Raw genomic sequence first — 26,602 nt, forward strand, 5'->3', positions numbered from 1 at the left:
AATGTTATTATGATCCCTTATCGTTCGTGGAAAAAATGGCATCTTAAATCTATCTGTTCTACGCTCAATATCTCTAATTTTACTGGCATGATCTCTCCTACCGCTGTACGAAGGGGGGTAATAATACCGTTTCAGCATCACTGCTAAAGAGACTCCCTTCCAATTGATGCAAGAGATTTAATCTGTAATTTAACCTTCGCTCCATGAGTGAGTCCCAGCCTAGTTGCTCTAATATTTTGGATATGCTACAAAGTTTATCATAAGAACGTTTTACGAATCTAGCTCATCTCCGCTGCACGCGATCCAATTCGACAATTAGTCCAACTTCGTGAGGACCCCATATGCTAGCAGTATATTCTAAATGAGGCCTGACCAGCGAAAGATGACATTTATCTCTGACCTTTTCATCACATTTACTCTTCTAATAAATCCTAATTTTTTGTTAGCTTGTCCACATATTCCCCTTATGTGTTTCACCCAGGATAGGTCGTGAGTCAGGGTAACGCCTAAGTATTTAATTGAGTCAACACATTCCATCTCGGTGTTCCCGATTTAGTAGGCGTTCGGGAGGGAATTGCTATTTTTCCAAAAATTCATCACTACGCACTTTTTTAAGTTTAATTGTAATTGCCAAGTGTCGCACCAGCGTTGTATAGCATTAAATGCAACTGAAAAAGCTGCCCTGGCCTCAGGATCACAGATACCAAGTAAACCACTGCATTGTCGGCAAATAAACGTATCTTATTAATGACTACGGAGCGATTGTCGTTAACGTAAAGGAGGAATAAAAGAAGTCAGATGACACTTCCCTAGGGAACACCTGAAGTAATTCTCCTGCATTTGAGATAACTCTATCAATAACTACTCTTTATACCTGACTATCAATGACTATTGTTCAAGTGCAACTTAAGAGTGCACTTAGCAACTTTGAACCTGCCTGGCTACAAGCATTATCTCAAAAAGGTCCAGTCCGAAGAAAATAGGGTAATCCGGATGTAGATGAGCGCCTCCTCACTCATCAGGATTAGCGAAAGTCGTAAAGACCTAAACTGATTTCGTTTCTGATTTTGCGTGACCCGGCTGAAAAAACATCAGGGCCCCTGAAAGGTCGTGATCGTCATTATGACGAGGCACCCATAACCACGTATCAGAGTCCAAAAGCCTCACCGACTCCTTTGTCCCACATACCCATCCCTCCCTAATTCTCCAACTCGTATCGCTCTGATACGACTCATTGTTTACAATTGAAAATCTAAAATACCAACTAGAATTCCGGCGTGAATATTCAAATGGCAGGCGGCAGCAGTCGCAAGTATCCAAAAGAGCCTGAAATCTCGCCTGTAAGGCACGAAGTACGGTGAATACAAACTTGCACATAGCGCACGGAAATGCACTGGGGAGATAAGGTCCCGGAAGAGTGGCGAAGGGCGTGCGAAGAAGAGCTTCCTGCCGAATTCCGAAAGTTTGACTGTGCATTGGATCCCAAATAAGATCACTGAAACCATAGGGATGGGTTGAAGGGCGCCGTCGATGTTCCAGCCAGAATAATTGTAAATGTGCGCGAGTCTGAAAGGGGATGCGCGTGACTGCATGATTGAGCATGGGCATGCGTCATACGACATACCCACTGTGCTTGCGGGATCGTGATAATGAATAGGTGTTTTCTGTGAAGTTAGTAACTCCATGCTGACAGAAATCGCAATTTGTTCGCATTTCCTGGTAACGCATCTTAAAAAGTAATTATTGAAGTTCATCAGGCATTTCTAATTGTCTGCTTACAGTAAAAATAAATAAGTTTTTGAATTTCATGACGTGTCGCATGAAATATGCAGCGAGCTCTTCGATACAATTTATCCACTTCTAGAAAAACTTAATATTTGATGAAACATGCCCGGTGTGTAATCATTTCCTACCACACACCCTTGCGGTGGCTTACAGGGTACCGTGTAGATAGTTAGACACAGATTACTGGAGAAGTTATTGACTTACGCAATCCTTGCTGGAACACATTAATTGCGTAACTTGGGGATCGCCAGTTCGTTGTTTTTCTTTAAAGTAAGGTGACAGTTATTTTCGGACCAGCCTTTTCTTTTTAATGGTACAAAAATTCATTAAAAAACTTTACCTCGTGAAAGGGGATGAGCGCTCTCTTCTGAGTAGTTTTATTTGGATTAAGTAAATGGATAAAAAGGTGGACTAAATATAAGAGTCGAGGAAAAACACGCATTGTGAAATCACATTTGCTTAGTATTTAAACTAACAAAAAATTGATGCAATTGGCAGCGAGTAATTAATATACGAGGGTCATCCGGAAAGTAGTACCCGTTCGTGAAATAAAGACACAAAAGTAAATATTAACAAACATAAAAAATTTTATTTGAAAGAGGATACTTTAAACTACTTCTCAACATAATCTCCAAGCAAATTAAGGCATTTGTCATAACGTGTGACAAGTTTCTGTATTCCTGCTGCATAGTCCTTCGCCGCCAGCTCATTGAGATACGCGAGGGACCCATCTTGCACAAATTTTTGCATAATGCAGATGGTGTTTAACAATTTCATGAACAATTGTTCGAGAAACATTGGGAAAATGCTCACAGATGTCATCAATTGTGACGCGCCGATCGTTCCTCACGAATTCGTCAACTGAGCTCACCAGTTGGTCTGTAATGACAGACGGTCTCCCCGAACGCTCATCGTCGTGTGTGTTCCCCCTCCCCATGTTGAAGTTGCGACACCACCGCCGAACAGACGACTCGTCCATTACATTGTCTCCATACACCTCCTTTAATTGGCGATGAATATCACATGGGCGAACGTTTCTTGCATTGAGGAATTTAATCACTGCCCTCACTTCACAACTGGCGGCGTTCTCAATTTTTTTAAACATTGTAAACAATCACAGAAACAACACAGGCAATGCTAGCGTCACGCAACTTGGCTCAGAGAAGGCAGACAAGCCACTGAAGCTATCTGACCTCGTCCAGCGGCTACTCGCGTCGTCAGCACTTCATGCGGCACGAACGGGTACTACTTTCCGGATGACCCTCGTATTAACTAGGAGAAAACTTTGAAATTTATTGCCTTACTGAGCCGGCATTACTGAAGTCCTGAGATGAAACGTGAAAAGTGCATTAATTTTTTTGAGACACATTTCAATAACTCAGACGGTAAAAAAAAGTTTCACTAGTAAAGCTAAAGGATCTCCATTTCTTAGTCAATTTAACTGTTGCCCCTCAAGACCTTAGAGAATACAAGGCATCATCACTCCATTGTGACGTTTTCTTGCTAACCATCCAAGGAAGGCAGCAGGCACAAATCGCCCATTCCCGGAACGGGAAGGTAATGACAAAATATAACGACACGGGAACTCAGCCGAGTCCCCGAAATCGGAATGAGAACACTTTAAATCCTTTAACGAGGATCTATTGGAGGGCAAGTCCGGTGCCATTAGCAGCGATAATTCCAGCTCCAATAGCGAATATTCAATTGTTGCGGTTAAAAATCTTGTATTCGGAGGTGTGTCAGAGGAAAGTCGGTTCACCGTTTGTCTGTGTTCAACTGGCCGGTCGGGACATCCTACTATGGTGGGATCCGCGAGACTCCTTTGCCCTTCTTTGGTTCTCAGACCGTTGGCCGACTGAATACTGTGTGCATGGAATAGAACCTTCGTTCTATTTTGTTGGTTTTCACAATTCGAGGTAATATTTAACAGGAACGGACGTTGGGCATTCGTATTGCGACGTTGGAAGATGGAATTGAAACGTTGCAAGACGAAATTGCGATGACTGTAATTGTCAAGAACGTTTTCGTTGATCAAGAACGAAGGTTATGGGTTCGAAGGGGATCAAGCACCCCCCTAATTCTAATCATAAACCATACAGAAAACCAATGCAACAAACGTAGAATCAGTAAAATATTTTGGTCTTGCGATAGCTTATGACGAGTCCTGGGGAAAACACATTCGCGATATTCGTAGAATAGCAACTTAAACGTTAGGATTCATAATGAGGATACTTGGGTCATGTAACGAAAGGGTAAAATAGCTCCATTATTTTACATTAGCTAGGCCCCACCTAGAGTATTCTGCGAGTGCATGGGATCCTCGTTAGGCAGGATTAAATTTAGAACTAGTTCGAGTGCAGCATGGAGCAGCTAGATTAGTGAAAATTTATGAACAACGTATCAGTTTCACGACACTATCGGAAGAATTAGAATGGGAGATACTGGTTCACCGTTGGTTGAAGTACAGATTAAATATACAGTGTAAATTTGAGGCAGGTCACTTATCCGAGGATGCTAAAGACATATTGCAGGTCCCCTCTTGCTATGGTAGATAAGATAACGTATCAAGGAGATAGGAGAACGGATAGATATAAAATGTTTTTTTCTTTGCAAAATTTGATATCAAAATAGATATGAACGCAGGGTAGTGTATATGTTTTGTTGTTATTATTCATGCATATTAAATACACCTATTTTTATATTTATGCTATATTTTAACTGTCCCCGCATGATTGTGAATGAGGAGCGAAACAAATAAGGCAAAATATACGTGGTGAAAAACTATAAGACAAGGGTGTCCATTATCACTAATGCTGCTCAGCGTGTATGTGGAGGAAATGGTAATGATCTTGTTGCGATATAATTATTACAAAATGATCTGTTTAAACAAAGTAACAAATGAAGAAGTATTTAGATGAGAAAGATGAAGATATGAGGCTACGGAGGACACTAAATACTCAAGATTGGATTCACTTGTGGATGAAGTAGTCGGGCCTATACATTCGGTCAATCTTCCTACTGCTTCACAGTTCACATAGTGTTTATCCTACTGAGGAAGCTTAAAAACCCAATCCTAAGAGAATACTTAAGAAACCCAAATAAACGTTGGTAATATCAGCAGCACCGCTATTAGCTAATTGGAATTACAAAGGCCACCAATGAAGAAATCATTTTTATTTGGACGCTTCGCCCCTATGGAGGGGAAGTGACAATGGACGCCAGAATTTCGACACCGTTGTGTGAATCAAGAATTGTATTCGTACCGTTCGTAAGTTAAAAATATATATTTTTGTTGATAGACCGATTACAACAGCTACTGGGTCCTTGAAACTTTTCCTGCTGCGTTCCGCGTTGTTCCCCTCGTCGGTGCTAGCCAAACACATTTCACTACAATATAAGAAAAACGGATTTTACTGCTCACTCTATCATCAACTTAGAAAGTGAGGAAAATATTATGCGATGACGGAGAGAGAAATTTATATGAGTTAAATTTTCCCTTTATTATATCCTTATTCTGTTGTCCACACATTGCAAGGGCATTTATCATAACCATTCGAGGATATTATCAGTTAAAATACTCCTGCTGTGAACTAAAGAGATATTAATGCTAAGATATTTCCTTGTATTAGCATGTGGTTACTTTCAATTACGTCAACACATGAGTCCGATGACCGAGTTTTCCTTGTATTAGAAGGGACAAGGTCAACGAATCTAATAATCGTGATCTACTACACGTGACTAACAAGCAGTGTGCGATCGAGAGGAAATACTCAAGCCTTTCGATCCAATGGGAGTATATTTCCTTTGGTGGTATTGCATAACAATTTCGATTGGAATCGGAATTTTGCCTTTTCTTCCTCGAGTAACGTACGTACGTCTCAATATTATCAATATTCTGGAGGTGTTCATTCATTATGGGGTCTAACAAAGCTAGAGTACTCTGCAAATTTAAGAAAGTTACCATCGCCGTAGCTTCACAACTATGGCGTGACCTTGTTGCTTGTGGGTCAGGATAATAGTCGTTGCATGGGGATACAGGGTAGGTCCACAAAGCGTACAACTAACAACCCTTCCCACGCCATGCCAATGAATCTCCGAGTGTCTACATCTACATAATACCCTAAAAGCCACCAGGAAGGTGCCTGGCAGGGGATGCGTCCATATCCTGTATGCACAGCACATGAACAGGCCAAGTCTAGCATACTACGACAACGGAAACACATTCCGATAAGCAAATGAAGTTGTAGCCCCTTATTGGACTAAACAAATACAGTGTAGGTACGTTGACGTTGGTTTGGCAAGAGTCCAGATTTAGGTTTAACGTGAGAGGTTTTAACAGAAAGCCCACAGTGTAGATCGTCCAAGGGATGTTTCAAGTGTGTTGCGCTTTATCCGTAACTCTTTGATTTTGAATTTTCATTGCGTGAAGAATATGACACTACGTGAATACCTTTATGTATTCGTTATAAATACCTTTACGTCTCCGTTGCGGAGGGACAAGGGGGCACCGATCCGCTTTCGAACTATTTTATTTTTCGTTGTTTGAATTCGGCTTGTTTGGGACGCAAGCGAGCCAGAGGAGAACCGTGGGGGCCCGCTTTAAATTACTCAGGGTATTTTGTGACTTTTATTTTCCCCACCCACCTTTTGCAAGGATTCGTAAGGAATTAAACCCCCTCCCTGATGAAAAAAATGAAAACTCCCTCCCTAGTGAAAAACGCCTTCGTCAAACTTAAATTCGAGTTCGGTTTGAAGAAAAGTTTGGATGTTTAATATATAGATATACAATATATACAACGCCTGTCCCAAAAGTATTACGACTTATTTCCTCCCGGATGGACGGACGCACGGTGGTTTCTCTTGCTGGGTTCGAACGAGGGGAGTCTCAGGAAAGGCTCCCAGTATTTTCGAAGTGCGGAACATTCGTTTGCGAAACCTCTATAACGTGGCCTCGTTACGCTCCGTCATGAACCGGTAAGTGGATCCGCGATATGCCATCAAATATTGCGTGTAACTAGGTAAAACCAGGAAAGAGACTCATGAAATGCCAAAGACAGTTTATGGTGATGACACCGTGGGTCGAGTGGCAAAAGTTGTTTCGGGAGGGTAGAGAAGATGTTGAAGACGCCGAACATTCAGGACGCCCTTCGACCTCAAAAAGCGACGAATATCTTGCAATAGTGAAGGTTTTGTTGAACAGGAATTGCAGATTTAGTATTCGCATGGTTTCTGATGAACTTGGTATTCCTAAAAGTGATCTGCATCGATTTGTGACCGAAAACATGGGAATCAGATGGGTGTGCGCGAAGTTTGTGCCGCGAATGCTCTCGGACAAACAAAAGGAAACACGCACGCGGATCTGCCAAGAGCTTCTCGACCCTGCCTCAGCCCCCCTACAGCCTTGATGTTGCCCCACCAGACTTCTTCCTCTTACCCGCCTCAAATCCATGCTGAAAGGACGTCACCACGGCTCGGTGGGAGCATTACAACAGGCCGTGACGAGGGAGGTTAGCAGGATTCCGGGCGCCGCCTTCCAGAAAACCCGCTGGCAGCGGTGTGTGGACTCTCAAGGGTGCTACTTCGAAGAATTTAGAGTGAATGTATCAAATCTGGCAATAAATATTTTTTATAGACTCCGTCCTACTACATTTGGGACAGACCATGTACAGCGATATGGTGACTCACGGTACACGCTGAAGAATCCTTCAACGATGGTCGCCTGCAGGACCCCGTAGAGAACGTCGCACTTTCCCTGTCAGAACGGCACGAGGGGCGAGTGTTCACCGGGGTAGAAAATGTGGCGTAAAGCCAAGGTAGCGATAGCCCAGGAGGGAAAAAAGGTGTTTAAAAAAGGTTCGAAGGAAAAGATGAGAGAAGAAGAGTGCGATGGCAAGGCCATCTTCGACAAGCTAAGGATTATTATGAAATGAATGCACCACGGATCTCAAAGGTGTAAAGGGGAAAATGGGAGGTGGCGGGATGGTGCTTAACTCCTTGAGAATGATTGAAAGAGAGGGATACATTGGGGCCCAGGTATGATTTTAAATTATTGTCAGGTTTGCGGATGAAATTCATTCGTCGGGATCAAGGAGATGACCGGGGGACTTTTTAAAGGTATCATGCAATGGTGGATGGCTTTGTTTCGTGGAACTCTTTCATGATGAGTAGGAAAGAAAATAATTTGCTCTGCCATACAATATTAATGTATTTGCGACCAGTTTCCTATAGAGAATCATTATCTGGGAGAAGATTAAACCGTGAAATGGTTACTCACTGGGCTCGGCGAAGAATTCTCCGACGATGGGTGCTTGCAGACGATAATATTTTCTGTTGAAACCTTTCAAAAATTTCTGCATGCCCATGGCAGTCACCAGCCTCGTCTAGTGGTTGAACTGGCCCTGTCCTCTCTCGTCATCATAGGCACCCTTAAGTCCCATTCCTCACCCCCCCTTGGCGTCAAACACCGTGCGCAAGTGTCAGGGGCGGAGATAGGGATTCAATTTGTGGAGGTCACAGTCATGTCGTGAAAATAGAAGATAGTATTGAAAATCCCAGAGTTTTCAACTGTGAATTTTAAAAAAAATCATTGTTTTTAACGGGACAAGATCTATACGGCTAATGTTATTCTTCGCAAATCTATTGATAGCTATTTAGAATTCGAGTCCAATGTTCCTGGGATATACGGCAAAGTAAAGCGAGTTTTTTAGGTGGTCATGACCGCGTTACCAGGCCCCTGAATTGCCCAATGCCGCCACTTCGTAAGGATTACTGGTTGAGGTCTAGAAATGGCGCAGTACTGATTTTCGTCAAGCTCTCCCCAATATTGCAACACTTACCGACCGGTTACTATCCTTAAAAGGAATCCGTTGAATCTTCAGCGTAGAATAGAATGAAAACTAGATAAAAACCGTCATGACTAAACGCCTGAATGAGAACTCCCGCGGCTCCTCACAAGTCTCTATGATTAACTACGTCACCAGTTGAAATAACAACATTAACAGTGATGCGCCCTATTTCAATCTGAAATTCAAAAACATATTACTGTGTCATGATTTTTGTTTCGCCAACATCACTGTCTCGCTCGGACTAATTTTTTTTCAGGACAAGAAGGTGGAAATCATCGAAAGATGTCAACCGGTCAACAATGCACGAGGCATGACGGAGGTCAACTGAAAAATCAGGAAAGATAGAATATTTTAATGCACGCACGCGAATACTTTACCCTGATTGGGCGAAGGTCCTTCGCACCGTGACGCATTGGCATAGAAATTTGCAAAACTACTTCGCCAGCCGACCTTGCTCCCACTTCCTCGCTACCGAAGGCAATGAGATTGTTTTTACACCCCGTCCCCATCGTCTGCTCCACTTTTCCACACCACCAAACATAGCGCCAGATATTTCCATCACTTGCAGGCATCCTAGATTTCGAATGGTTGTCGTCTATTATATCTCTTTTTCTTTACAAGATAACAGAAAATCACACGCATTTACCAATGGTACATGTTTTGCCATCTTTCGACATTCACAAGGAAAATTGCGATAATCTTGACTCCCTGAATCATAAAAAGATTCCGATAAAATATTCACGAATAATGAGAATTCGAGGAAGGACACAAATATGGAAAAACCTGAATCAAATAGCTGCTAACAAGGATGTTTCACTGTGATTAAAATAATTTGCAATTTCCCCTATTATACCAACAAACTAATTAATGAGTATTAATTAAAGCCTTGAGAAATGTATCTAAGATTTCATTAACTATTAAATATCCAATCTAGTCCATCTTCAGTTAATTTTAGCATGAAAATTAAATTTATAAAGCATCCTGCAAAAAAGGACATTTATTACACCTTGTTTTTTCTGTATATTGGCGAATATCGTTTCTCAGCTGTTAAGGATATCACCCTTTGCTTGACGTCATTATTTTAAAATAACAGAATAGTACTCCTTGGTGCTACTCTGAGTAACCATAGTGTAGGCAACTCAGTATATTACGTACGAATTATCATAAGATGCTGTAATCTTAATGCTCTAATTTACCAATAATCTACAGTTCCAGAGTAGTCGAGTGATGCTGCGCGTTGCGCTCGGACAATAATTATTATGGCTGCCTCTATCAAGTAACCGTGACAATGGTTGTGGGAGCTTTCCCTGTAGCTAAATTAGGAGGACTCGTTTTGAAACAAATTAGCAAGCCAATTGCTAATATTTTAAAAGAAAGAGCAAAGAATAGTCATTTCTTCAGGACTTATGTATGCATGCCGCCAGCACAGTGTAAGTTCCATCATTTGTACTTGTCGAAGTTCTGCGAGAAATGAATTTTTGGGTAACCGACTATCTTCAGCTCTCATTAATATAATCAATTTACTGTAATTGGAAACTTGTTCTTGAGAGATTTCTCAGATATCTTCAGTCATTATACTGGGATAGAGAAACTGTTACACATTGACCTTCGTATATTTGAGGTCACATTTTTATATTTATTTTACTTGCAACCGTAAAGTGACAATGATTCATTCATCATCTGGTGTAAACATGTGTCTTACTTGCAGGATCTCTTGCATGGTTTATGCGAACTGTCTAGTTTGGTGTGTGAACTGTGTAGTGTAGTTATGTGTCAGTAATTTGAAAACACGTTCAACATTTGATTCTACAACATTTCGCATAAACAATGGCCACCGCTTTACCTGTATCTAAGTTGGTAGCTTTACTCATTAGACAAATTGCGCGACCAACTTCACGCTACCTACAAAAAAAAGCATTGCAGAGTCCATTTTTCCGCAACAAAATTTGTATGCCTCCTGCTCAGCGTATGTTTTTACATTTTATTTCGCCCTTTAGCTTCATGAAATTTAAGCTAACATGTTTAACCTCCCGCTAATTACATCCACCGCATGAAGATTTTTAAGTCTTTATTTACAGCACATTTTTTAACTTTTTCATTTATTTCAGTTTACAACTGGTGCGAGGTCAAAGCAAAAATGTGGGTAATGAACTTAGGGAGGCCAGTAAATATCCCTAGCTTAAATGAAACAATGGCGATAGAGCTTGGCGCAAATCTCCTGGGAGAAGGTATAATTTTTAGTATTGCTGCTGCCATTCTCTTTCTTGAATATTCGAGGCAAGTGAGAAAAGAAACTGCCAAAGAGTCTGCCAGGAAAGAGGAAATGGATACTCTCAACTACACAATCCGAGAATTATATTTTCAGGTATTTTGCCCTTTTTATGCACTATGGTTCTTTTAAGTGCCATTGTTAATTTTCTTTTGAAGCTGTTGAAAAAATAACCAAATTAATTTGTTTTTGCGTGTAAACATGTTATTTTTAAGGTAATAAGTGGTGTAGTCCCAGCCTGTTGCACACAGCTTTGAATTTCGCTTTTATATTAATATAAGAAAATAGTTTTTCAATATCAGATTCTTAAAATGATTGACTAACTTCATCACCATCATGCATATTAGAGAGACATAAAATAATTAAAATACCTCTGGTACTCTTCAGTTATTTAGCTGTACCATGCAAAGGTTATAGGCGCAATAGCTTCCTTCAATATCGTTAATCTAACACGAGTTATTTGTTAAGTACAGGGGGTTTTGACAAAAAGTTATGTGCATTCAATATTTTGTAAAAAAATGGAAAGAAAAATTCTGAGCAAAAGCTATGCAATGTGTATTATGGACAACAGAAGAATGTAATTTTACTGGTAATGGTGAATTTAAAAATGAAGTTATGAATGGAAAGAAAGGAGTCTCTAATCAAAGTGAATTTTAGCAATTAGTCATGGTAAAAAAATAAAAGAAACTACGAGACATTCTGCAATAGTAACTTTCAGGGATACACAACCTCTATTGTGTATGTGACTTGCAAATTTCTTTGAATGCAAAAATCATTTGACGAGGAAGATAAACATTTTTTACTTTGTAGCATTGTTGAATTAATGATGTGATTCTCTCTTTGTGACTCTCTCAAATTTTGTGTTTCTCTCTTCAATAATTTTTAGTTTTACCTGCTCATTCCGATTATATGACTTATGCATGTATGGGTAAACAGTGGGATAATGATTGGTAGTTTGATTGTCAGTGGCAATTGATTGCATTGCGATGATTGGAAATGCATTTGAAAGAAAATGGGATGTTTTACTGCCATGACAAGATGAAACAAATTAAACCTCTTAACAGTTATTCTAATTGAAGTATCAAAGTTAATTTTAGTTATTCTAATTGAAGTATCAAAGTTAATTTTTTAATGATAGTTCAGTCTGTGTCCGTCGAAAATCTAATTTAAATGGCTGGCAATTTAATTTTTATTAAATATACTTTCCCCATCAATACCCTCTCGCGTACTTATTAATTGAAATTTTATTGCACACAGCAGATCACAGGATCATTTTAGGCTTCATGGATAAATTGTACATAAATGAATATTGAAATGAGAATACTCAAGTAGAGCAGGAATTTTATTCTTTTATTAAATGCGTAAAAATATACATTTTTGATATTAAGCTTATTACATTTTTAATGATTATTATGTCCATTGTAAAATGGATTATATATGGATAATTCAGTGAGTATTGAAAATTTGGTTATTATTTGTGATCTCAGAAATGTAATGGTTTGTTTGGGTGCCCAGAGTTCATTCTTCTATTCTGATAAACGTAATAGATGTTTATCAGAATAGAAGAATGGGGTGTGTGTAGAGAGTAAATGAGTATCAGGCTGAGCTCAAATGAGACTATCCCAGAAGTGTCATTAGGCTGGGAACTTAAAACACTTGGTCATCAACATGGCTCTATATTGAGTATGCTCTGCATCCCCAAGTTCCATAATTTTACCACCTCAGTAAATACATCACATGGTTGACCTTATGCTGGCCTACCAGATAAGGATATCATAAAAAATTAGATTTTTTTTGAATTATTTATGTTGATGGACCATATTTTGTACTGGAAAGTACATTAATATGTTTAGTAGCAAGCATCAAGTTTTCTCTTGTGTATTGCATAATCTGAAATGTACTCATTGAAAGAATAATGGTTTCTAGATGGTCAATCATTTTAATTGATTGGCGACAGAAATTCATCAATGTGTATTTTGTCAGGGGTCAATGGTAATTCTGCTGAATCACTAACTTGTATGATCATTTTATCAGACAACATTTTGCAGTCCTAAGATTTGTGGAAGTGAATCTCAAATTCTAGAGTGACGTACAATGGTATCCAGAAGTATCGACTACATTTAAGTTTGACCACCACCTCTGTTGGTAACAGAATGCTCCAACCACCACGCTACCATTCTTATGGATGTTCTCATTGTCATTGGAGAATTGTCTAATTTGCTTTTGAATGTAAAATAAATAACTGGCAAACAGGCAACATTAACTGGCCTGTGCCACTGAGACAGCCTCACACTTCAGAAACAATATTGGATCTAATGTATGTGTAATTGGCATTTCATCTTGTTTTGTATTGGTAGAGCTTCTGCGGATCTCATGTACTTAGGTTTACATGACTCTTTGCATAGCATATTTTCTCCTTGAAACCTTTGTGGGGTTGCTTAACAAGTACTGCATTAGGAATCACCACAACAAACTTATATAATAATTCTCAATCAGCCGATTCCTAATCACACGAAAAATATTACAAAGGAAACTCTGATGCTCTGTACAGGGGAGGACTAAAAAAAATTTATTTTACGATCTTCCAGGCTCCTATTTCATTATCTCTAACCCGAGAACTTCAATGTGATATGGCTGCCTTATTTGTTGACATTTTAACATATTCCAAATCTTTCCGAAGGCAGACATCTTTGAATAGCAAAGTAACCTATGAAGCATTTTCTTTCATCATATCTTAGATAATATTGTCATCTTGTTACAAATATCATATACCTGTTGTTAAGAATATGGCTGAGTCCTTAAGCAATTTGTAGACTCATAAAAGATGACAAAATTTTTTCATGAATGAAAATTACCTCAAAAATTCTCAATTAGGTCACTCAATTCATCCAACATTCCAATGCTTTATATTTTGTAGCTTTTTACCGCATTATTATATGTCTGAGGAGTGTCCTCTATTCAATTGGGAGCCTGTTTTCAGGAATACTTCTTGAATGGTCAGTAGATTGCTACAGGTTTTCCTTTACTGTCAGATGTTTCTTAAAACTGGTTCTATGCAGCATGTTCAAGTAATATTCTACAGTCAAGGCAGCACTATTTTTATCTAATTTGCTACATGATTTTGTCCTATAAAAGTCTCATTTAAGGTCTAAAGTCCAATTCACACAGCAGTTTGCCCAGCTTACGCAGTGTAGTTGAATGTCATAGCCAAAATATGAGTGGGAACCGTTTGGGCTTACATCCACAATGTGTTACACCTTATTTTTGTATGTATTGATTTGTCGATTGCAACTGAACTAATCTCAAGAGTTGAATAGTAATGCGTCGTTTCTTTTCGCTTAGGCTGAGAGGCAAGATGCACAGATTCGCGAACTGATGCGCACACTGTGTGAGTTAGAAAGCCATGTGACCAAGAAGCCCAAGAAGTGCATTGTTGATGGGGATGTGCACATGCATGAAGAGGAGCCACCAGTGTTTGAAGGTGGATTACTAATGGAAGCGATTGAATACCTGCACAAAGAGCACAGGAAAAGGTAGCACCCATTTGTCGAAGAATATTCTGCCATGGCTGTAGGTGAAACAAGCAGTTGTTTAGTTTTGTAAACAAAAGGAGAAACCTTACAGAATCAAACTCTTGAGCCAACCGTCACATTATTATACTTATTAAGCGATTGCCACACCCAACTCGATGCCATATTTTGAAAAACGCTTCATTTCCATATTATTTTGCAATGAATAATGAGCTTGTTGATTTTGACCTTGGAAGTATACTTTGAGAAATGAGGGAATTTATGTTTTACCCTTTGAAAAGAACATCAAACTGGGGATAGCTCCGGCATACATGCTTATTTGGTGATTGTTGAATATTGTATAAGAAAAGCCCTTTGTATTTAATGTAAATAGATTCCAAAAAAATGATTGTTTGTGAAATCGGTATGCATTTTTCATGTACCATGAAGATGTTTGATGAAACTTAATGATTGTGAATAAATTGTTATGCTTTATAAAAGTGTGAATTTTCCTTCTTGAGTCCTGGTTATATAGCAGAAAGAGGAGATAAAATAATTTTTGGGTTATTTACAGATAAGATATGCTCCTGAGAACATCTTTAAATTAGAGTAGTAGTAGATTTTAGGGAAGGCAAGCTGAGGTCATTTGCACCAGTAGGGATGGACAGGAAAGGATGAAGGGTGGAGAGAAACCCGGCATCGGCATTAGCCTACTCTTAACGAATGGCACCAAGGGGTCCTCAGCTTAAAGTCCCATTGGACGGATTGTGTACTCACTCAAAAGTGCTCTCCACAAAGTACTTCAAGTTGGGATCAAGATACCCCTGAAAAATATCTTCCGCCTCCGTGATTCGAACCCAGTCTTTAGATTGGATTTCTAGTAACTGGGGTCCCTGATGAACAGCACATACCTATGGACGAGCATATGGATATGTCACTGCCATAAAGATATACTATGCCAATGAGCTCTATGAACCAAGTGGGTTTGTTTACATGCTCAAAATAATGTTGGATTCATAATGACGGAACTGTGAACTTTGAAAATGTGTTGTTACTCGTCATTTTCATAGGAAAAAGCATTATACAGAAATTGAAAGTTCAAAATATTCAGTGTATAAAATGTAAAATTTCAATTACTTTATTTTAACTGCAATTGCTTTTCAGGAAAAAGGCTTGGAGCCAATTGGCTAAGGAATCAATTAATGAAGTGACAAACTGATTTAGTCAACTTTTCAACAAATGTTTGAAGCAACTCTGGCATCTAAAAATAATTATAAATACATTTAATGTTTAAAAGCAATGACTGCTTGGCTATTATGTTTGGTTGCGACATTGGACATTGCCAGCATGTTATTCAAGCTCAGAATAGGAAGCACACGTTCCAATAGCATTGCAATTATTGGTAATTTGCTGGTGTATAATACAACAACATATTTTGCCATAATCATACAAAATTCCAGGGGCTTCTCAGTCACTTTCAAAATCTAGTGCATTTTCTTGGTTTTCCATTGTGGAATCTAGGCTCCCAAGTTATAGGGATTGTCAACAAGACTTGTTTGTTTGGATGTGATGCAATTACTTGCATATGGATGCACCACACCATTGGCCTGGCGAACGCTACTGGATGGGAACTATTTGTCATTAATGGCTAGGTACCTACTTCTGGACTAATAATACAAGCTTTATCCACATATTATATTTTAAACATCACAATTTTATATTGGATAGAAAAAATAAATCAGGATCTAAATGAACTTATTTTTTCGCAATTACTAAAGACTCTTTGCTTCGGATTTCTCAATACATTCACACAAGTGACTTTTGGACTTAAAAGAATTGGTTTTTGAATTTTTAATTAACATTGTTTGCAAATATTCATTAGCTTTCTAATGTCTCCTGGGTCAAGGACAATTTTTTTCCCAACTTTGGGTTTATTTGATGAATTCTCATATATTAGGAATACATCAGTCGGTGGGGTATTAATCTACTGGTCCATAGGTTCCTGGTTCAAATATATGTGATGTCTGTAGGCAATCCAATCTAAAATACCTGGTTAAGTGAGTTTTTAGGTGATAGAACTATCTGCAAAACCACAGCACGGGAAGAAGATTGGCCATCCCTACTTTGATTGTGCAGGTGTACAACAGGGTGAAGCCTACCGTAACCTTTCAAACCAACCTCCAGTTTGATTACTGATTAAAAGAAAGGACTTCTGGGGTGAAGACAAAGCATATTGGGTACTCAAATTGGTGATAATTATGAAGTATTTAAGATGCTAAAGTTAAATAATCATTCCTCACTATACTGGATGAATGGAAAGTTAAAAAAGTCTTATGCCCATTTACTAAGTCTATTAAGTCAGACAATTTCAATGTGTTCCTTAAGGAATTCACAAATATATTTCAATTATATAACTTGCATGCTTGGAAAATGTTATCTGCAGACAAGGCAGCAATAAATGGTAGTATTAATTCATGGAGCTGGAAAATTTAAGTGAGAGATAGACCTTCCTTTAGCATACTTTGCAGTGCTTTTATTCTTGTTTCAAGGTCGGACATTCTGCTTGTTGTTCCTGGAATGTAAAGAAATATATTTTTCCTAGCTGTACTTATTTACTGATAACAAAGATTTCTTTTAATAAATTCCAAAGAAACTGTGGGAGATGCCACAACAGTAATTTTTAACAGAGTCATCCGCTAATTGTTGCATTTATTTGGATATTTAAACCTCTTTTTAAGAACAATAATTTAGTGTGGTGGTATTTCACTCATATGGTCTCATAGAATAGTTGAAGCAGGAGGCTCCAATAGAAATAAATCCTTGGAACACTTAATGATAAACCGCAAGTGGCATATATTCTATTGTTTCAGGCTTCACTTCGTGGAAGTATTTAATATCCATACTAAAAAGAAAGACTCGTACTTTTCCACAGATTTACACAGATATTAGGATCCCAGGGGGAGGTGGGCCACCAGATATATCTGGAGCTTATAATGAGAAATTTATTGTAAATTTAAATTCCCTACATTTTCCTTTCAGAAAGCAAGCATTGCTTCCACTATGTCCCTTCCTCTGTGTGGTCTACACATTTCCATCCTCCATCACAGTCATACATCAAATGGTAACATATTCCCAATATACATACAACATATACTTTAGCACTTGTATTCATATATTTATGTACATATCACCTATCAAAAAGACAAACTCAAAATTATTCAGCCAAATTTTCACCATACAAAAATTCAAAAGAATTTCTCCAAAAAGAAAGCAATGTAATTTGTTTTCACAAAGTCCCCCAGTACACATCATACTGAGAAAAAATAGTACGAAAACGAATGACTCTTATTATCGAATTCTTCCAACTGAAAACTTCTATCACATTTCCATTTTCTGTGTTTATCCTTGAAAAAATATACACACTGGATAATCTGAATTTTATGGATTTGAATCCTACCTTAAATATGGTTGCTGTTTTCTTTTATAGATTTTTTGCCAAAGGAGAGCATGGTATGATAAGATCTTACCCATCCGAGATCTGAGTAATCTAAAGTAAAAATATGACTAATGCTGCAGATATAAGTAAAATGAACCTTGGAAAGAACTGAAACATTTGGGATGGCAATGCCCCAACTTTTAGGCTAGACAAGTAAGGTTAGTATAAATCTTAAAGCAGGATGAGGGCCAACTTAGAGCTTGGATGTAATTAATGGGCATTCCAATCCGAAATAGATGAAAAGTTTGAATCTCAAAGTAGGTAATACTTACAAAAGTTCACTTAATTGATTAATGCATCTGATATCACAAGAAAAAAAGCATTCATGGTCCTGATTCCCTCTGAGACACATGCTAAATAATGAAAAATATACAATTATTGAATGTAATAATATTTTAGTTATAATTTAATACCTTCTAATGTGATTCTAACTCTTAGAAGAGTTGGGTCACATCAGAATGTAATCTAAAACTGGTTTAGCTTTTTGAAAATTATTTGAAGAATAATTATTGTATATAAGTCAACAGCCCCAGTGATGGCGGGGTTTTGTCCTCCCCTGCCAACCCAAGGGTCACTGGTTTGATTCCTGCTTGAGTGGGTTTTCCTCCACCTAGGGCTTGGGTGTTTGTAATTTTGTCTATTGTTAATAGTCGGATGTGAAGGCCAAAAAATGCTGTTTTTAGACTAATGCTAAATAAATAAATAAACGCTAAATTTTTTCTCTCCGGGACATGGAATCTTAATCAAATACATTACAAATTTGAACTCAGTGGATTGGCGATGTGAATAAGTTATTAGAAATTATAAACTAACTCAAAATTAAGGACAGAATCTAAATAGTCTTTAAAAGTGCAAAATAAAAAAGGAACTTCATCTGAGAAGAATTTTACACCAATAGTGTAATTGTATATTGAAGTATAGTATATAAAGTATAGTATAAAGTATATAATAACTCAGTCCAAAATCTCCCTTCTTCCCAATTGTGCCCACACAGAGTGTGGCATTAGGGGTAATCCTCTTTTAAATTATGCATGAGCATGCTTACCTCTTCGTGAGGGCTTCCGAAGATCCTTTCCGTGCTGAGTTTGACGACTTGTATGCGGTGGCTGAATCCTCTTTCCGGTGGAATTTGAAATTTTCATTGGATTCACATAGTCTGCATCTCCGTGTGCATTTCTTCGGAACACCCTGCCCCTGTTAGAGATGGAAGTTGAGGTTAGGGAGGAACTGACTGAGCATGAGGATGCTTGCGAGCTGGTTCTCGAGTGCTTAGATTTGGGTTTCTTAATTCGGGATTGCCCTCGTATGCTTGAACACTCTGATGACGAAGAAGTCCTCTCACAACTGGATGCCACTGGTCGTTGACTCTTCCATGTCCTGCTTTGGAACTGCGGCCCTTCCACTCTGTGAGGACGATGTCTCACAATGCCTGAACTTTTACTTCGGCTATGGATATCAGAATCTGCCAGCAACAATATTAATAACAGCACATCAGTAGGTACAACATACACAGCTGTTAGATTAATAGTATTTGTAATATGAATTAAATATACTGTTATGAGTATCTTATTAAATCAAATGGAATTGGAGTATGAAATATGAAGTAATGATATGAGTATGAATATAGCATAAGTTATTAATTCAATTGAACATGATTATGCAAATTGATGATAATGATTCATTAAAAGTATTCTATTAAATAAGGCCACTATTCAAAGTAACAAGCTGAATGCTTCATCACGATATTACACAACCACACATCACAAGGGGGATCGGGATGGTGCAGTGGCTAACATACTGGCTTCCCTGAGAGGGCCCTGGAGACTGCACACATTTTTAAGGGGTATCTCGATCCGTACTTTAGTTGCTTAGTGGAGAGCACTTTGAGTGAGTACGCCATTCGATGGATGAGGCTTTAAACTGCGGACCCCATGGTACCTTTCGTTAAGAGTACACTAATGCCAACGCTGGGTTTCTCTCAACCCTTCCTTTCCCATCCATCCCTAATGGCGCAAATGACCGTAGCTGTCTGTTGCCTCCCCTAAAACCACTACTACTCACATGACATTTGTTGTTATGGGAAACAAATTTACTCTTTTTCCCAAGTTTGTTTGGTTAATACCTTGCGAAAATTAATGTAAAACATGTTTCTCATCCACCTCATCGGCCAGACATAGCCACATATGATTTTTTCTTGTTCCCCAATGTGAAGAAACACACACAGGGAAAGTGCTTGCCATCATGAGAAGCAAATTAATTAAGAAGTGATGGCTACTGAGTTAATTTTGAAGGAGCAATCAACAAATGGCCACAAGCATGTCTTCAAAGTCAGGAAAAAAGGTGGGACATTTACATTGCATCCAGTGGGGTAAAGGTTTGTTGTAAAAATAAAAATATGACCATTATTTACTGAACAGCTCTCTATAAAGGGAAGATGATGAAGAATTGAAGAGATTGACAGACTGGTACAGAACTGCTGGGAGGGCTACTACTGTGGCAGTTACAGTCAACTTCTGCATGCCACTTATGTAGCAATAAACATTCTGTAGTTATTGCAATAGTTGCTTCAGCTTCCTCCTTCAGATGCGATATGATAAACCAATCCTTAGATATTTTAACTAATGATGATCATTACATAGTTTGGCAGTCACCAATTTCAAATGTGGCAAAGGGTATGGATAGTTAATTTAATTATGTAGATATATAGTTTTTCCATGCACTTTTAAAAACTCTTGTGATGTTAAACAGTTGTAAAGGTACCTGAAACAATATGTTTGCAATTGTCCATTTTGTGCTTATTAGCACATGTCATTCTGCTCTTTCTCTCACTAGCTATACCATCTGGCTTTCCTGCCTCAAAATTATGTTTGTTCAATCTTGCCCGCCATACTTCATTCCTGTGTTGTGGTTTTGAGCTGTCATGAAAATTATAAGTTTAAATATATGTTTAATATATAACACGAGATCATATTTAACTCAAAAATCTGAAATCAAACCTGGGTATGTGATGTTGGTTGTTGTCAATGCCTCCATTTGGTGTTGGTGATGTAACCCTTTGGTAATTCACTGGACTCTGCTTCCAGAGAGTTTGAATTGGCTCTGATTTCTGGGGACCCGTTTGAATATATTTCATTTCATCCAACTGTGAAAATAAAAACCTTTTTTCACTCATAGCATTAGTTAAGATTCCTCTTTGGGGGGGGTCACTCTTTTTAATACAGCCTCTCTTTTGGTAAGTATCATAAAAGAATTTTATATCATCTTCCAGGCAGGGAGGTATAATAAGCATTCCACAAAGCAATGTATGAAGCATGTTCGTGTGAAAGCACCTCAACAGCATTGCTCCTGACTTGAAAAAAAAGGAGAGCCTAGTTTAAGATACACATAAGCTCTTAAATTTTTTAAATGTGAACTCCTTCAACAGTAATCAACCCAAGACTTAGTTTGATTGATTGAGGGTATGACTCACCTCATAGATGGTAAAAGTAAGGCCAAAAGTTTGAGAAAGTCACAAATGAAGCATAATGATAACTGCAGGTGTGAGCATGGATATTTACGGTGCTACCAGCACTGTTAAGAGGAAGGTAACGGGAAACGATCTAATTGTTACCCTGAGAAGACCATTAATTATTTTCTTTACTGATTGTTTAACTGAAGACAATAAAATCATCTTATAAAAAATATTCATTAGTTAAACAAGATCCATTTTCAGATCTCCAAGGTTCATTCATCGCATAGCTGTGGCAAACCATACAGGATCAGAAGTTATAACACTAATAGATTGAGTCTGTGAAAGACTGGAGAACCTAAAAATGGCAATGCATAGGTTAGAATGATTTTACATGAAAATTTTTATAAATATGTGAAGGTACCATTTTACAGTAATTATTGCAAATCAAACAATTGCGGTGGAAACTTAATTTTTATTTGTTATTCTTAAAATTTTACAGTCCCCATCTAGAGTTATACTTTTCTCCTTTTGAAGGTTGTCATGGTAGAACTCAGCAGATTGAATTTGCTCCGTTTCTTGAATGACAACATTTGAGTTGTTAAATCTCCCACCATAAAATGGTTTCTTGAGTTTCGGGAATAAGATGAAGTCACTTGGGGTGAGATCAGGAGAATAGGGTGGATGTGGCAAAATTTAAAAGCCACGTTGATACAGTGATTCCTCAACCCCACTTTGAGATGACTGAGCAGGTGCATTGTCGGCAAGAAGAGATGCCTTTGCTTGATCATACCATGCTGTTCCTTTTCCAGATCATCAAGCAATTTGTTCATCAATGTGCAGTAATAGGCACCAGTGATGGATGGTCTGACAAACAGTGGGAAAACACTGAATATACTTGAAATATCATACAGCTTTGGTGAGTTTTGAGGTGGTACCTATGAATCCCTGATCAGTACCCAAACATTCCATCATTTCACTATTATGACAGTCATAACCAAGAACTTGAGAAGAAAAAATCGTGACCTTCTATATTTGTGTTACAATAAGACAATTTTGTGCCCTAGTTGTTGCTGTTACACAAATTGAGAAATAAAGGCAAATATGTTCATATGTTTGGGTGTAATATTGAGGTTTGGGTTTGAAATTTTGCATATTTTGATATTAAAAGAATCAGGCAAACAGAACAGACTCTGAGCACATTCCTTATGAGGGAATTCCTATCCAATTGTGAATCTTTATGGCTACACTTTCATCAATACTTGCACATCATTTTTATAATTTGAAAATAATCCATGTACTTAATGAGATATGATTTGAGTATTAAAAATAAATGATGATAGTATGATGAGGACAAGCATTATGCAAAATTCAGGTATGTATTGCACTAGAGTGCGAAAGGTCACCTCTGCATACTTCTTGTCTCAGTCTGTAGTTTTGCTCTTGTAGGCCATGAACCGTTGCTCTGAATGATGCCCTCTCCCTTTTTACTTGTTCCTCAAGAGATTGCAATGCTACCGGGATGTCACCCGGTGGTACACTTGCCCTGGTTCCTGTCTGTTTTGTGAGGAGCTGTCTGAGGTGAGCAACTTCTTCCTGAAGAATCCAATTGTCGGCCTCAAGGTGTTTGACCCTATACCAAAGAATAGTTTCAAACAATAACTGTATTTAAGAATATGCAGGCTGCTTGGGACCAAATACATACAACCTAAGGTTGGACATGATAATATGAAGATTATTCAAAAAGGAGAGCCGTTTTCGTCTATTTAAATACCAGCTGGCCAGAACAAAGTAGTACACATGCATTGCCATTTATTGATTGTTATGTGGTATTATATTTAAGAAGTTTAATTATATTCAAGATTTTTTTCAAATAAAGACTGTATTCATGGTTATAAATATTTCAACACAAAGCAGCATCCTTTTCATTTTCGTCCTCAACAAAAGGAAAACTGCCTCAACCAATATGTATTAACTGTATTCATTCCATATCATGTTAACTTAGCGGAATCTGAAGTTTTGAGGGGTATTCCTAATGTTAATAAATTCTGGCAGGTGTCAGAATCATATGTACAGAGTTTTACACAGTAACCAGAATTACCATTATTCATTTGAGCTAGCATAAGTTTCACCTTATTTTACCTCTCCTTCCAATGCTCTACATAAGAACTGTCTTTTCCGTCATTAAGCTTGCTTTTTAGTTTCTGCACTTCCGCCTCCAGTTTTTTTATTGTAGATTGAAGAATTCGTGGGTTAGGTGGGCCAATGTACTCCATTGGTAGTGGATAGTGTATCCTTTGCAATTAAGATTAAAACATTATTAAATAGCATAGCAATAAAACACATTAAAATATGCTTATATCATCAAAATAATAGTATAAATTTGTACCCTTATTCTTTCCATAGATGATCTGAATTTGCACTATCTGTTATCAGCCTATATATTTATTTGGTGCTGGTATGTGCCAAAAAACTATTTCCTAAACCTTAAAACTAGGAGTGATAGTCATTCTCATCATACCCATAAAAGACTTAAGCTGTAAATACCATCCTAGAGGTTATAAAAACCAATGGATAATTACAATGTGACTGAAAAAATAATGCTTCAATAAATAAGAACATTAAAAAATAAAGCCATGGTCAAAATTTGGATCAACTCTCTACTTATAGGTCCTTCAATGGTCTTTTTCCTTGGTGAAGGAGTTTCTGGTGGAGAAAGCAACTTTAGCATATTTTTTTATGGGTACATGTAAATATTTTATGCATAATTTATCTGTGCATAAACTGATGAGGCTGTATATGGATCTTTTTGACCAATAATTATTGTTATCATATATTATAGGTTTTTGTGCAAAATCAGAAATGACTGAAACTGGAGGTACTATTACATATACTCTTAATTTACATTCAACTAACTTAAACTAATAAACTAATAAAGATCAAAAATGAGTGGATACCCTCAGTAATTGTGGATGGTTTACAAGCTGGGGATGAAAATTTCGGGAACTGTTGATTCTTTAATAGCATGCATAATAAAATTACAAGCAAGAATTTGGTTTTTTTATACACATATCATTTTTATAATCATTTCATGAGTGGTCTCAACAAATGAATGAACAAGGACTCTTTTTCTACATTTCTATTCAATAAGGACAATACACCACCAATGGATATATGTATGTGCATGCATATATCCATAATACATACTACTTCTGTATACTATGAGAATATGTACATAAGGCTGATGTATATAATGACAAATTTTAATGGCAATTAGCCATCATTTAATATTTTATTTAAGTTCATCTTTCAATGAAATTAATGTTTTATTGATCATGAAACCTTGAGTTATGCTTAATCAAAATATATTTAACCACTAAATCAAATAATAATTTGAAAAACTAACAACTGTACCTGTCAAATTCTACTGTATAGGTAAGAATCAAATATCTCCGATTCGTTGAAGCAATTGCTGAACCTCTGCTTGGTGGTGGTGAATTCAGTTTGCATCCAGTTTTGTCCTTCCTTTTGCCACGAAGAAGCTCGAGATCTTCATATGTGAGCAGATCCAATGAAACACATTCACTAGTCTATAAGCAAATTAAACATAATCTCTCATGATATACTCAGGAGTATCACAATCAATGGTAAAGCAGAAGCATCCTATACAACTTGTACATAATCTATTGGGAAACTGCTTTTTTTGGAAAACCTCAAGTTCTTTTTTTCATAGCAGAAAGTTAGGGGCAGGGAAACTTTTTGTTACAAGGAGACATGCATCAGTGCATCTTAATGGATGCTAATTTTGTAAGTATTTATTCTGTTTTTTTTCACCAATTGAAATTTAAATTGTGCGAATCAAAGGAGGGAGCAAACAGATATAAAATGATCAGAAATGCATTTAGCTACATAATAATAAATTTGGATTAGTAAATAGTAACATATAAGATAAATAACTGGACAGATAATGTGTCCCAGAACTAAAATATGGGATTTGTACAGTTGAACATTTAAGAGTACACTTTATAATGCCCTGAGAATTTATGCCAAGAACGAGGACAAAATAGACATTTCTGTGACAGATTGGCAGAAGTTGTACTATCTCTTAGTCTTAAAAATCATATCCACTTAAGATTAGGAAAGAAAAAGATCAACTTCCCTGGTGGAGAGAATTTCAATATTGACAGTGGATATTCCTTATTAGACTCTTCAATAGTTCTAGAGCAAAAGCTGAAGAGTGAAACTAGTGCTAGGCCCAGTGAAAGTATATATTGTCAAACAACTTTCAAAAAAGGAGCTATGGGATGTCTTCTGCATGATTACTGCATAGGTTTCTTCATAAAAGACCAGCACTACAATAAACTATGGTCGATATTTTATTGACAAGAATTTGGGAGCACTATAACAAGCATGAAGTTCCCAAAGCACAAGCCTCAACTCTTCACTCTGATCCAAAGTATACTGGTCAAAACTAAGAAGGTAAATGTGACGCTGAAAACATGATTGTTGGAGTTGGATCATAAACTATTATTATAACCATTGAAATATGCAATGTCACATAATTTCAGTAAAGAAAACCAATATCTACTCATCAAAAGAAAAATATAGATACATTATTATCACCAGTTACTTAAAAACAGGAGTAATACAACTAATTCTCTAATACTCACAAACCTAATATGCAAGGATTAGTCATGGCAAAGGGAATTAAGAATATTAATGAGACATTTAGGGACAGATCATAGCTTTTAATAACGGTCGATTGGGTAAATTATTGATATATTATGACATTTTATACTTGAATTTTATAAACAGTGAAATGAAAATGAATAACATTATAATAATCACCCTTAAAAGTCCCGACTTCAGCATTGTTATGAAAATATCAAATCGCTTGTAATTTCCTGTTTTGAAAGTTAGGTTTTCAATAACTGTAAAAAAAGCAAACAGCAATTACTTGCGAAAAAAATATAACACCTCGCCCTTTAATTCTAATGGTATTGCCCAAGGGAATCATATCATTCGCTCACATTTACTGTCATACTTGGAACTCCACTCTTCACCAGAATGTTTATCAACGACAGATAACTCCAAATAATTGCCTCTATTAGAGCTCATTTTCACGAGAAATTGATTTCCTTTGAAAAAACAAGTAGTAACCAACCATGGCTGTTCATTCATACTCAATAAATTTATTTTTTGCGAATAACACAGCCGTACGAATGCTGAAGATACAGCTTATGGAAAACA

The 26,602-nt window shown here is 37.4% G+C and overlaps 2 protein-coding genes across 4 annotated transcripts; one reads left to right on the forward strand and one right to left on the reverse strand.

Annotated features, from left to right (window-relative positions):
- Positions 1-9,683: 9,683 nt before the first annotated feature.
- Positions 9,684-14,886, forward strand: LOC139698933 (putative OPA3-like protein CG13603). Of its 3 annotated transcripts, XM_071597891.1 has the most exons (4): positions 9,684-9,760; positions 9,840-10,060; positions 10,739-10,995; positions 14,242-14,886. In XM_071597891.1, the coding sequence occupies exons 2-4, from the start codon at positions 9,919-9,921 to the stop codon at positions 14,434-14,436; spliced, it is 594 nt and encodes a 197-aa protein (XP_071453992.1). In that variant the 5' UTR covers positions 9,684-9,760; positions 9,840-9,918; the 3' UTR covers positions 14,437-14,886. The 3 variants fall into 3 exon arrangements, with proteins under 3 accessions (XP_071453992.1, XP_071453991.1, XP_071453993.1); XM_071597890.1 differs by having other exon boundaries at positions 9,706-10,060; XM_071597892.1 differs by lacking the exons at positions 9,684-9,760; positions 9,840-10,060 and adding an exon at positions 10,342-10,596.
- Positions 14,887-17,342: 2,456 nt separating this feature from the next.
- LOC139699064 (centrosomal protein CCDC61-like) lies at positions 17,343-26,533 on the reverse strand. Its single transcript, XM_071598064.1, has 9 exons — positions 26,383-26,533; positions 26,201-26,283; positions 24,767-24,942; positions 23,495-23,647; positions 22,769-22,985; positions 20,901-21,010; positions 20,665-20,819; positions 18,950-19,417; positions 17,343-17,395 (listed from the first exon to the last, which is right to left on the reverse strand). Exons 1-9 carry the CDS (start codon positions 26,531-26,533, stop codon positions 17,343-17,345), a joined length of 1,566 nt encoding a protein of 521 aa, XP_071454165.1.
- Between the last annotated feature and the right edge of the window lie 69 nt (positions 26,534-26,602).

This window comes from Hetaerina americana, unplaced genomic scaffold, assembly GCF_022747635.1.
Source record: "Hetaerina americana unplaced genomic scaffold, ioHetAmer1.1.p SCAF_9, whole genome shotgun sequence".
NCBI classification, from domain to species: domain Eukaryota; kingdom Metazoa; phylum Arthropoda; class Insecta; order Odonata; family Calopterygidae; genus Hetaerina; species Hetaerina americana.